Consider the following 12,788-nt stretch of genomic DNA (forward strand, 5'->3'; position numbering starts at 1 on the left):
TGAGTTCCCTGAATCATAGAGCAAATTCCCATTGTCTGCCTAGTTTACACATGGCAGTGTATATGTTTCCATGTTACTCTCTTCATACATCCCACCCTCTCCTTCCTTCTCCCTCTGTAAATGACATTCTTTACTCCATTCTTCCATTTTTCAGGCCCCAAACCTCAGAAGTTATTCTCTCAATAATCACACCCTACATCCAGTTCTAAGCTAATCCTGTTGACTCTATTTGGAAAACAGATAGAACCCACCTACTTCTCCCCCTCTCCCCACTACCATCCTAGTCAAAGCTGGCATCATACCTCAACTGTGCTAATACAGACAGCCTCCTGACTGGATTCCTCCCACTCACCCCTGACCAATTATACAGGCTTTGCTCTACATAACTGCTGGTCCTCAGTTCTACAACTATCTGAAAGCTTGCCACATCACCTAGACATTAAAAGCCATAGTTCTTAGAGTGATCTATAGTCTATATAATCTGCCAACCACTCAATCCCATCTCATGTCCTTTTCTAACTGTTATGAACTGAATCGTGTGTCCTCAAAATTCATGTTGAGGTCCTGACCCCTAGCACCCCAGAATATAACTGTATTTGGAGAGAGGCTCTTTACTATAAAGAGGCAGTTATGATAAATAAGGTCATATGAGTGTCATCATTCAATCAGGACCAGTGTCCTCATAAGAAGAGGAGATCAGGACATGGATACACAGAGGGAAAATGAAGTAAAAACACAGAGAGAAGACAGCTATCTACAAGCTGAGGGAGAGGGACCTCAGAATAAACAGTTCTGCTGAATGCCTGATCTTGGACATCTAGACTCCAAAAATGTGAAGAACTAAATTTCTACGTTAAGCCATCCAGTTTGTTATACTACGCTAAGGCACCCTGAGCAAAGTAATCAATAAGTAACACCCACCCCCCTCCACAGCTTACTGGGTTCCAAACACAGGAGGCACACTCTGCCTCAGGGCCACTGGCTGTCCCTTCCACTAGAACTCTCTACTCTCATATATCCAGGTCTTGTTCACTTGCTCCCAGCTCAAGACCTCATTGAGGTCTTCCCTGATCATTCTATATATAACACAGCATCTCTATTCCACCATAGCCATATTTTGCTACACTCTCAGCCCACCTCATTTTTCATGAAACACTTACATTTGTTAACTGACTTTCCCTGCAACCAAGGAAGACATTTCTGTCTGTTGTGCTTACTGATGAATCCCTTGCACCAAGAAAAATACCTGGTATGTAGCAGGTGACCACGCAGTAGATAACTGAAAGAATAATATTCTCATGGCATTTACCTCTTCAGGAGCAAAAGGACAGCATTTGCTGTGCTTGAATCTAAGCCAGTTGTGGGCTCATCCAGGAACAAGATGGATGGATCAGTAATAAGCTCCATTGCAATACTAGTCCTTTTTCTTTCTCCTCCAGACACACCACGGATAAACTGAGTTCCAACCTAAAACACAAATGTCATTATTAACAATAACATCCTCTGCCACTATCATTTGTTGAGCTCCTAAAATGTTCCACCCCTAAAAGAGTTACTTCATCACATCATCCTTGTTTTCTCAGAATAGCAAATAAATGACGATATGGGAGAAGAGGCAGGCTTCTCTTTAACTTGAAGAGTAAACTGAGGTCCAGGTCAGAACTGGTAAGATATGAAACCTATGCTTTATATGTTTCTTATCAAGCCAAACATTTAGTTTTAAGACAGTTAAGCTAGAACACTAAAAGATTTGGTCTGAAATTACAGACCAAAAAGGGAGATGAAGATAGGAGCAGAGAAGTTGAAAGCATCTATAATTGTTAGTCTTCTTATAGCCTTCTGATACCCCCACCCCATCCCCAATAAAGTCATCAGTGTGGCTTGGTAGCTAGGAAAGTTCACCTCCTATTATACCACATTAGCACCTCTTACATCAAACTGAGCCCTCCTGTACCTTAACTTACTAAGGAAGTCCTGACTCATTCTACAGGGCAACTGGATGAGTAGACTATTCTATAGGGCTATTCTACATGGGAAGGTAGACTTTTCTACAGGGCAATTGGCCGGGTCTTTTCAACCAGTCAGTGTTACTGTGTGGTGGGGGACCAGGAAGGTTTTGGGGGAGAAAGGAAGTAGGAAATAATTCTTATATTAATAGTCATCAATATCCTTCTGTAAAAGATGTGGAGCCAGCATGACTAAGCTCAGGAAACAGAGTATACAGGTTAGATCTAAAGGAATAGATTCAATATGAAGTCAGGTTCAATCATATTATCACTTCAATTCTTATGAGTCTTCAAAAAGATAATAATCAAGTGCTACTCATGATTGGATCCTCTAACAACTGACCTGTAACAGACATTTTGGAGAAAAATGAGGAAATGTGAATGAATGTGGCTTATAGTCCATACAGGATAGCCCATTCTCCAGGATCTAACCTTTAAAGGTCAGAATGATTAGACTTTTCCATTCATACAGAGATAGAAAGTTGCATAACAGAGAATAACATTTGTCTTATTAGAGGTTTATAGGAACATTGTGATCAGATCCACATGAACAGCTGCAAGAACAAAAGATTCTGACATTAAGAAGTTTGCAACAACCAATCACACCCTCTTCCTCTCTTATTATAAAATAAGTCTAATTCTAATTTGGGTAAGATAGCTGTTTAGGGCATTCATCCACTATCTTCTCAGTCTGCTGACTTTTCAAATAAAGTCACTTTTCTTTGACCCAACAATTCATCTCTCAATTTACTGGTCTGTCACATGGTGAGCTATACAAACTTGGACTCAGTAACAACTAAGTAATCAGACTATTCTCTCTACATTTGTCATGCTTAAAATTTCATAAAAACTCAAAACATTAAGTGAAGTATTTCAATTAATTAGATAAATAAATTCTAAGTCAACAAACTGTTTCAGCTTATTTTCCTTGGAAATCCATGCAAGGAATGGGTAATGACTGCCTATTGGTAGAGAACTTTTACTTAAAGGTAAAGAATGGTAAATACTTTATTGGAAAGACAATATCAAATAGACAGAGCTAATACAAAGGAAATCCAATCACTCTCAAAATGAATTTAGTGGAATATGGTGGCATCTCAGAGTTATTTTTCCAAAAAAAATACAGCAAAATATACTTTACATTAAATAATGTCAGAAAGTACCATCTGAAACAGCAGCCAGCAAAATATCCCCATTCTTTGTTACCTCTACCACAAGGGGACTAAACTAGAGCCATCACAAGCTGAAAAACTCATCTTCACCAAAAGATACAGATGTTTTCCAGAAAATCTTTTTATACCTAGTCATCAACCATAAAGGTTACTCATTTATCTCAATTCTCCTTTCCAAACTTGCATAACTCACAAAAGGAGTTACTTTACTCTCCTGCCTACAGCTGTTATATCTAAAGCCTAAAATAGACCAGCGTGTAACAGTCTGTAAGTAGATACTGGGAGAAGAAAGGGAGAGGGGAAGTGAGGGAGGGAGGAATGGGAGACAAAAATGTCAAAAGAAAGACTTCAGAAAAACAAGTTGGAAGCTACACAAACTACAAATAAATCCCTAGTTTGACTGAATATAATTTTGGAAGCCAACTGACAGCAAAGTGAAACACACTGAATCCTTGAATTTTCGTCATTTATGAATTCCAGAAATATAATTCTCAAAAGCAATGGAAGAAAGCCTCATGGAAGAACAGAAGAAGAAGAACTACAAGAGGAAAAGAAAACAGGAAGAAGGAAAGTTAGCGGGAAGACACTGAATGAGACGCGACAACCAACCAACCGGAGGTGGGATAGGATCAAGAGCTGCAGTCACAGAAAGGGTCACCTGCTCACAGCAAAGAACACTTCCACATACTAGAACACATTGCCACACTTGCTGCCCAAGAGTTAATCACCTTCAGTTTTTTTTAACCTGTTAACTTCCATCTTCATGTTAGGTAACCAGTCACTTTTCTCGTGGCTTCAGAAAGCAGCCACTCTTGACCATACATATTATAGAAAATCTCTGAGTAAGTCATACTATCCACACAGGTGAGGTCCTATTTGCTGACTATGATATTATCAGTTTTTTCCACATTACCTTGGAATCTGCCACTTTATCCAGACCTAACTCTTGAATAACCTTGTTAATCCGTTCATTTTTTTCGTAACTTGTCATAGTTGTTGGAAGCCGAAGGGCTGCTGAGAACTGTAAGTTTTCTCTCACTGTCAGAGTTCCCATCACAACATCATCCTTAAAGAAAAATGGCATTTTAACAAGATATATCAGGTCTTTTCTAATACCATCACTCTGTAGTATATCTAACTTATCCACAAAAATAAGATACCCAAGTTCTAGCTAATAATGAACTTGTGTGTGTTGTGTGCTCAGTCATGTCCCACTCTTTGCAATTCTATGGACTGTAGCCTGCCAGGGTCCTCTGTCCATGGGATACGCCAGGCAAAAATACTGGAGTGGGTTGCCATTCTCCTCTCCAGGGAATCTTCCTGACCCAGGAATGGAACCCACATCTTTTGCATCTCCTGCATTGGCAGGTGGATTGTTTACCACTGTGCCACCTGGGAAGCCCCAATAACGAACTTGCAATTAAACAAATTACAATAATTCCATGTTCAGACAGCTACATAGCCTGATGGATTAATTTTCATTTCTAACCTGTATACCAAGAGAGAACACAGGTCATTATGATTATTACTGGCAGACATTTATAGAATGCTTTACACAAGGATTATATAACACTGTTCTGAGCTAGGGGAAGGAGAGAGGTGAGGGTAAGGCAAAAAAAGTAAAATAGTAATGTATTTTAGAAATGATGTGATAATAAGTGTTGATACTACTGCCCTTACAAGGGTCATATTCCAGACTTTCTTTTCATTTAATACGATTCTGAATCTTACAGGATATTATGAAAAGCGGGTATAAAGAAAAGTTGTTTCTATGATTATGTCATATAGTCAATTGGAAGCACACTCAACTATCAGCCAAGGCACTTGCCCATATGAAAAATCAGAAGAAATCTAATAGGTAAAGTCACAAATACTTACTTGTACCACATAACCTGAGTTACATTTAAAATTGGCAGGTCGAGGTGCTCCATTGATCAAAACATCTCCAGATAATCCATGTGGATCCTTCCTTGCAGCTAAGATATCTAACAACCTATAAAAAGACATACGTTATTGCTTTTTCCCCCCCCAAATCAGGCTTTACCTCTTAGCTAATTTGAATCCAAATTAACAGATCAAGAAATTACATGGTTTAACTAAAATTATATACATATATTGTAAATCTTACCTTCTTTTTAAAAATTATATGCTATAATAAAGCCCCAAAATATGAAAGTAAAGCTCTCTTACCTGATCCAGCACAGACCACCCAAACTGCCCCCTTGGTTGTCTGACCTTGGGGGTCTCCAGGCAGGCAATGTGATCCTTTGCTTAAGATATAAGCCTTCACTATGCCATTGGCTCCTCTCCCCACTTTCAATTTTATCCCCTTCCTTTTCCACTCCATAGCTCAAGTCATAGCTGACAGCTGTATGTCAATCACCTTATCGAGTCTTGTTAGTGTCCTATTAGTAAAGCTGACCTAATAAGACTTCCTCAGGACACAATCACAAGCCAGCACAACTGCACCTTATCCGTAGCAACCAATACCAAACCAGACATGCAGAAAATGTGCAACAAACAGACACCTGCTCATACGAAAGTGTTCTTTAAAAGCACCTTAAAACTGGGGGTGGGGAATAGGTGAAGGAGATTTGAGAGGTACAAACCTCCAGTCATAAAATAAATAAGCCACAGGGATGTAACACACAATATAAGGAATAGGGTCAATAATACTGTAGTAACTTTATACGGGGACAGACGGCCTGACTTATGATGGTGATCATTTGATGAATGCAAATGTCAAATCTCTATATTTGACACATGAAACTAACATAATATTTATGTTGACTATAATTCAGTTTTTTAAAAACCACACATGAAAACTACAAAGAAAAAGCTTACTTATACTGTTATACTCACGAAGATTTGCCTCCACCTGTGGGTCCCAGAATGGCATTGAGGCCAGGTTTCATGACTCCACTGTAAATGCAGAAATATATCCAGTTACTGACCCAGTTTAAAGCCAGTTCTATACTTTAGGGTTTGTATTTAATACACTCAATGAAGGTTGATAAAATGATAGGAAAAAAAGCACAAATCAACTCTTAAAGGAAAGAGAAACTGAATTGTTGAGTAATAAAAATCTAGCAAACAACAAAGAATATTAATCACTAGTCAGGACTTAGAATAAAAATGACTTGGGCTCCTCTAAACTCCTTTCACTTATTCTTTACACCATTTAAATATTTTTAGAAAAGGACACAAGAACTTTCAAAGTTCCCTGACGTAACAGATGTTGGTGAAGCGTCTCTGTTACACTTACTCTCCTTTCACAGTGTAAAATAAAGTGCATAATAAGTCCTAAGTGACGCTTGACGATCATTATCTTCACATCATGTGACTCACTACCTTGTCAAGTTCTACACAATTAATGTCAGTGGATTCCTAGAATCATCAGTAGTAGTGTCCTCATTGCTCAAATCTAGTCAGACAAAGAAGCAGTAAACCTGCAATGAAATTCAATGGCTGGAATAAAGCACCTCAAGGGGGTTAAAAAGAAAATATCACCAGTTCTAAACCCTTACAAAATTCTTAATCAAATTAGAAAAGTAAAATATATACCCTCAAGATATATCATTTTCTTTCTTGTAAAGTATAAGTAGAAATTTATTTATTTTTTTTTTAACACTAAAAAACCATTCACTTTTATTAATTAATATACATTAATTTTACACAGATGGAATAAAACCTTTTACAACTGTTGTTTGATCCTTGATTAAAAGACAGATTACAAGCTTCTAAAAACTTTCCTGTTTCTCTGATGAAATGATCTGTGAATGTGATTTATATCATTTACAAAATGGAGGCTAATTTAGTAAACATAGATGGACATTTATTATATTAATATGACTTTTCCAGAAAGAGTTTTCTATACTTACATCAGGTAGCAGAGAAGGTGTCCTTGCTTCAAGCCTGCCAGGTAATATGCATGATTTCTCTATGTTGATGTTATAAAAATACCTTAGATTTTAATGAACAACCCTTGTTTTATGCTTAAAAAGCAAGAGACATAATTACTGAAAACTTAGAGCAAACTTCCGTCTTACTTTGAATTATTCCCTGAACACTTACATCATGGTGACAACACAGATGTTTGACATCAGTGACAAATACCTCCATTTAGAGGTTTGGTGTGCATATAACATTACTATGTTCTTAATCTTATAAACTGGAGAATAAATATAAATGATTCCCACCTAATATAGAAGGGCTTCTCTTACAATTGAGGCAACAACCATCAGAAACAGAAGTTCATATATACAGTAGAAACAAATCACAGCATAGTAACTTGAGAGTTGAATTACATTCGTTTTGGTTCCTTAATGATCTCAAATAACATTAATATAAACAAGGATACATGAATAATAATTATACCTCTGCAAATATCCACCCCTTCATCTTGTGATCCATACTAACATATCAATTTTGTACATGTTTTAATTATGGCATACTTGCTACAGTGTTTCTGTTTAGAGTAATTCAACAAAAGTGGTACTAATGAAAAAAAAAAAAAAGAAATTTATACTTATTTCTTAGTTTAGAAGTGGTGGGACGAGATACATATATATATATATATATATGTATATATATTTTCTGGTGGCTCAAATGGTAAAGAATCTGCCTGCAATGCGGGAGACCTGGATTCGATCCCTGGGTTGGGAAGATCCCCTGGAGAAGATATAGGCTACCCACTCCAGTATTCTTGGGCTTTCCTGGTGGCTCAGATGATAAAGAATCTGCCTGCAATGTGGGAGATCTGGGTTTGATCCCTGAGTTGGCAAGATCCCCTGGAGGAGGGCATGGCAACCCACTCCAGTATTCTTGCCTGGAGAATCCCCATCCCCATGCCCCACTGTAGCATGGCAGCTACAGTCCACGAGGTCGCAAAGAGTTAGACACAACTGAGTGACTAAGCACAGCATCTGTGTGTGTGTGTGTGTGTATATATATATATAACTATACTGATTTGTGTTGATATATGGCAGAGACCACCACAACATCGTAAAGCAACTATCCTCCAATTTTAATAAATGGTGGATGCCACTTCCTATAGTAGATACCCTTTAAGGATATACAGAGATGGTGTTCACACAGCATGTTCCAAACAGACAAGGCAGATGTTTGAGGGTAGTCAATATTCAGACAGAAAGCAGGAGGGAGGAAAAAATTAAGGTAGTGTTGACGGTTCTGAGTCACAAGAAGAGGATGAATATTTTGGTTTTTATCCTAGAGGTTGCCAGTAGAATGGTTAAAGAGGATGAATGGGAGAAAGAAGAATTAAGGGCAAGGCCTCCACAGTTATAAAGGCATGATGAAATAAGAGGCCTGTGAAGCCCTTTCACAACTCTGATGACTAAGGCCAATCTCTCTTTGAAACTGGTAGGCAAGTCAAAATTTATTCCACAGAGAAAATGGCATCTATTCCAAGTGGAAGTTCCAAAACCAAAGGGTATTCCATTCACACATATTTTCACAGAAACAAATTATTTGATTACACAAGTGTTGTGAGCGATAAACTTTACAATGTGCCTCAGTGCTTCCAATCAAGAGGACCTCAGCATTTATTGACTTTTGAGCTTGCAACGTCAAAACTGTGAAATGGCTGGTACTAGGATGACAAGTATGTTTCACTTTGCTCATCAGCTGAAACACTGGCAAATAAATGAGTTAGGTAAACCAGGAACAAACTGTAAAACAGAAAAATCTCTTATTTTTTCAGTGACCTTTCCCCACAGATGTAAAAGACATACTAATGGTTGAGTGAACTTTCAAGATGCATTTATCAATAGCTCTTAATGTACCCGATATAAGCTTGTTATTCATTAAGACATCATTGTTAGGACTTCCCTGGTGGCCCAGTGGCTAAGACCCTATGTTCTCAATGCAAGGGGCAGTTCAATTCCTGATCAGGGAACTAGATCCCACATGCTGCAACTAAGATCAGTGAAGCCAAATAAATAAATTAAAAAAGAAAAAGATTTAATTGTCAGAAAATCTTTCCAGGTTTTAAAAATATCTCCTCAAATTAAGATCAAGCAATCTGAAATAATTAATTCTGAACTGAATACAAACATTCTAAGAGAGAATTTTACAGGTTCTTGGAGACAACAATAGCAGACAATCACAACTGCAACAGTTCCAGTGTGGAGCAGTGGCTAATTCTCCCTTCATTCATTCAACACAGTTATCCAGTGTCTACTGTGTATAACAAGATACTCTTCTAGGACACAGGTCAAAGTTGAGAATCAATGTCCTAGTCTGAGTGGAATTTACATTCTAGTACAGCTGGTCACTTGTCTTCTGCTTCCATAAATTAAGTGTTACTGGAACAGAGCTACATTCATTCATGTACATGTTATCTATAGCTGCTTTCATGCTACAACAACGGAGATGAGTAGTTGCAACACAGATGGATGGCCCATAAAGTAGTCTATGGTCTATATTTCCCTTGTTTCCCCACCCTGCCCTCTGCCCTACTGTCATCCCTCAAAACCAATTCCCCACCCTTAGGTACTGCTTTACAGCATTTATATGCAGGAAAGTTCCCCTCTTTATACCGTAAAACTTTGCCAACAAGAATTATGTCACCTTGTCCTATCCCCCACCCCCAAAGCATGTAGCACAGTGGTTTACAATGGGTAGACCACCTAAATACTGATACATGAAATGAAACCTAGCTAAAAGATTCACATCACATGTATTACTTTTTAGTGGATAATGGGTTAATCCTTTGGTCTTGGGTTGTAGTCAATGCCATTCCCACTGCCTGGAACATGACCTTTCTCCATCCTCTACCCACACACACACACACACACTCACACATAAGTGTGCACATATACAATTTTCACCTTTTCTCTCTCCACACCTCCAAACCTCTGATTTAGGGTTAGTGATATCCACAGTGTCTTCTAACCCTTCTATTACAGTAGAATGACACAGTGAGGTACGCTAGTTGTCTGAGTCCCCCATCAGAATAAAAGGTTTCTGAGGACAGAGGACACATCTGTCACTAGCATCTTGCACAATGTCAAGTACCTAGTAGATATTGGACATTTGTTGAATAAATGAGTCTCCACATTTCCATAAATGACAATTACTTATAGGAAAATCAAAAGAAATATTTTCAATAAAAACTAATGTCAAGAAATAGGAAAGGGACTTCCCTGATAGTCCAGAGGCTAAGAATCTGCTTCGCAATGCAAGGGACGTGGGTTCAATCCCTGGTCAAGGAACCAAGATCCCACATGCTGCAGAGCAACTAAGCCCACACAACTAGAAAGCCTGCACATCACAATGAAAGATCCTGCATGACACAACTAAGACCCAATACAGTCAAATAAATAAATATTTTTTTAAAAAGAAGTAGGAAAAGTTTATGAAAAATAGGTTTTGTCTGATTGGGAAAAAACTTAGTTATATTCCCTATTTGTTATTTGATGTTCAAATATATCAGTCATTTCTATTAGACTTCCACTTCCCTTCTCAGTAGGAAGGTGATGAAAGAGGGAAGATGTACAGCAATGCCAGTATCCAAGAACATAGGCTGCAAAGGGAGGTGGGAGGAAGAGGGGCAACAGGTGAAGGTGCAGGAGTCTCCTTATACTGAAGAATAAGAATATTGATTGAGTAAACCAATAGGTAACTCAAAGACAATGAGAACCAGGCTTGTCACATTCTGAAATGATGTTTCACAAACATGGATATGTGGAAAGAACATTGGAGTATTAGATAAAAATTGGAGAACGTAATAATGAGAAGTCATGGGTTTTAATCTACATACAAAGATATAGAAAGTTTTAGATATATGTATAAGTACACATGTGCATATACTGAAACATACATATGTTCCCTGGGTCTGTCCACTAAGAAGTCTAAAAGCTATAAGAAGTCTAAACCCTAATAGCAATAAACATTCCAAGCACCCAGATCTTGGTGTATAATTATTTCCATTCTCCACAAAAAGGAACATCAGCTGCTTCCAGGTCTGACACAGGTTAAGTACACAATGAGTCTGAAACCTCTTGCTATCCAACAAAATATTCAAAGAATGAGAATATGTCAAAAGAATGAGTTAAAAAAATACAGAGCCTACCATGAAAGTTTCTCACTGACCAAATTAGGAACAATAAGAGTATCAAGACAAATAATGACAATAGTGCACTACTATTGCTGCTGCTAAGTCGCTTCAGTTGTGTCCGACTCTCTGTGACCCCAAAGACGGCAGCCCACCAGGCTCCCCTGTCCCTGGGATTCTCCAGGCAAGAACACTGGAGTGGGTTGCCATTTCCTTCTCCAATGCATGAAAGTGGAAAGTGAAAGTGAAGTCGCTCAGTAGTGTCCGACCCTCAGTGACCCCATGGACTGCAGCCTTCCAGGCTCCTCCATCCATGGGATTTTCCAGGCAAGAGAACTGGAGTGGGGTACCATTGCCTTCTCCGAGTGCACTACTATTGAATGCTATTGAATAAAATACAAATCTATGGGTCTATATTTATACAAATACAAATATAAGAGATGGTGAATGAAGTTCTTCCTTTTACTAGAATGCAAACTAATATATATAGAAGAGATGGATGAAAACAGAAAGTCACATTTTGGTAAATATAGAATAATTAACTACCAAAGCAGATTGTTCCTGCTGATACAGGCAGGGGCCATCAATGGGGGCTAGAGCTGGTGGGTTGAAGTTTAATGAGAAATAGAATTTTGGAATAATGTCACAGTATCTCTCTCGTAAAATTTGTCAATTACAAAGGGGAAAATGGTGACATATGGTAAAGAAGGCTGGGAGACATTAACATAATCAGATGACCAAGATTAAGGGACGGGACAGGAATAAACCAGCTTGGATGAGACTGAAGAGACATGATGTGGTTGGTGGCCAGTCAACCATGTGAAGAGTATGGTTTACCAAGGCTCCATAAGAACCATCACTGCATTCATTATGAAGCTACACTTCCCCTGAGCTTATTATAGACAATGACCTGTGTTTATCTAAGAGAGGGTCACTATTTCTAGAAAATATACACTGGAGGAGTTAGGAATACTGGAGCATCATACAGACCACTGGCTCTCAAGTGGTTTAGAAAAATATTAGTGACAATGGGTAGATAAAGAAACAAAGTGATGAACAAATGCAGTGAAATATTTACAGCTGGGAATCTGGGTGAGAGGGCTATATTCCACAAGGTTTAAACTTGAAATGATCTCACAATAAATTATTAATTTAAAAAATTCCCAAATAGTATAATGGATTTCCCTGAACATAAGATAGCCACACAGCCATTGGAATGGATCACTTTTTCTAGAAATCTTCAGCTTTGGTGAGAAAAAAGTTCAGCTGCTGGGTATGGAGAAAAACTAAGCAGGAAGATTTTTACAAGGAAGTAAAATCTCATCTTTTTGAATTCATATAGTCAGATTTTATTTTAGCATCTTCTCCCCCAGAGGGAAATGAGAGTCTATATTGATTCTACAGGTGAGATTATAAAATGTCCAAAGGAAAAACAAAAAATCAAGATCCTCATCAGCTTTTCTGGAACACAGTTACTATTTTGAATGCTGATGGTGCTATCAAACATGAATCAAATATGAGATAAATCAGAGC

General features: G+C 38.1%; 1 protein-coding gene across 27 annotated transcripts in view; it reads right to left on the reverse strand.

The window, feature by feature from the left end:
* Positions 1 to 12,788, reverse strand: part of ABCG2 (ATP binding cassette subfamily G member 2 (JR blood group)) — a 137,774-nt gene that overhangs the window by 31,317 nt on the left and 93,669 nt on the right. For 19 of the 27 annotated variants that reach the window (XM_086406382.1, XM_086406380.1, XM_086406376.1 and 16 more), the window contains 4 exons: positions 6,041 to 6,100; positions 5,057 to 5,171; positions 4,092 to 4,244; positions 1,310 to 1,467 (listed from right to left, as the gene is read on the reverse strand). In XM_086406382.1, coding sequence (XP_086262508.1) covers positions 1,310 to 1,467; positions 4,092 to 4,244; positions 5,057 to 5,171; positions 6,041 to 6,100 — 486 coding nt within the window. Of the gene's footprint in view, positions 1 to 1,309; positions 1,468 to 4,091; positions 4,245 to 5,056; positions 5,172 to 6,022; positions 6,101 to 12,788 lie in introns of all 27 variants that reach the window. The other 8 variants (XM_086406394.1, XM_086406392.1, XM_086406391.1 and 5 more) reach the window with 1 other exon arrangement.

Source organism: Bos grunniens, chromosome 6 (genome assembly GCF_055505025.1).
Source record: "Bos grunniens cultivar Pamir isolate PY7600 chromosome 6, Bosgru_T2T1.0, whole genome shotgun sequence".
Lineage (NCBI taxonomy): Eukaryota > Metazoa > Chordata > Mammalia > Artiodactyla > Bovidae > Bos > Bos grunniens.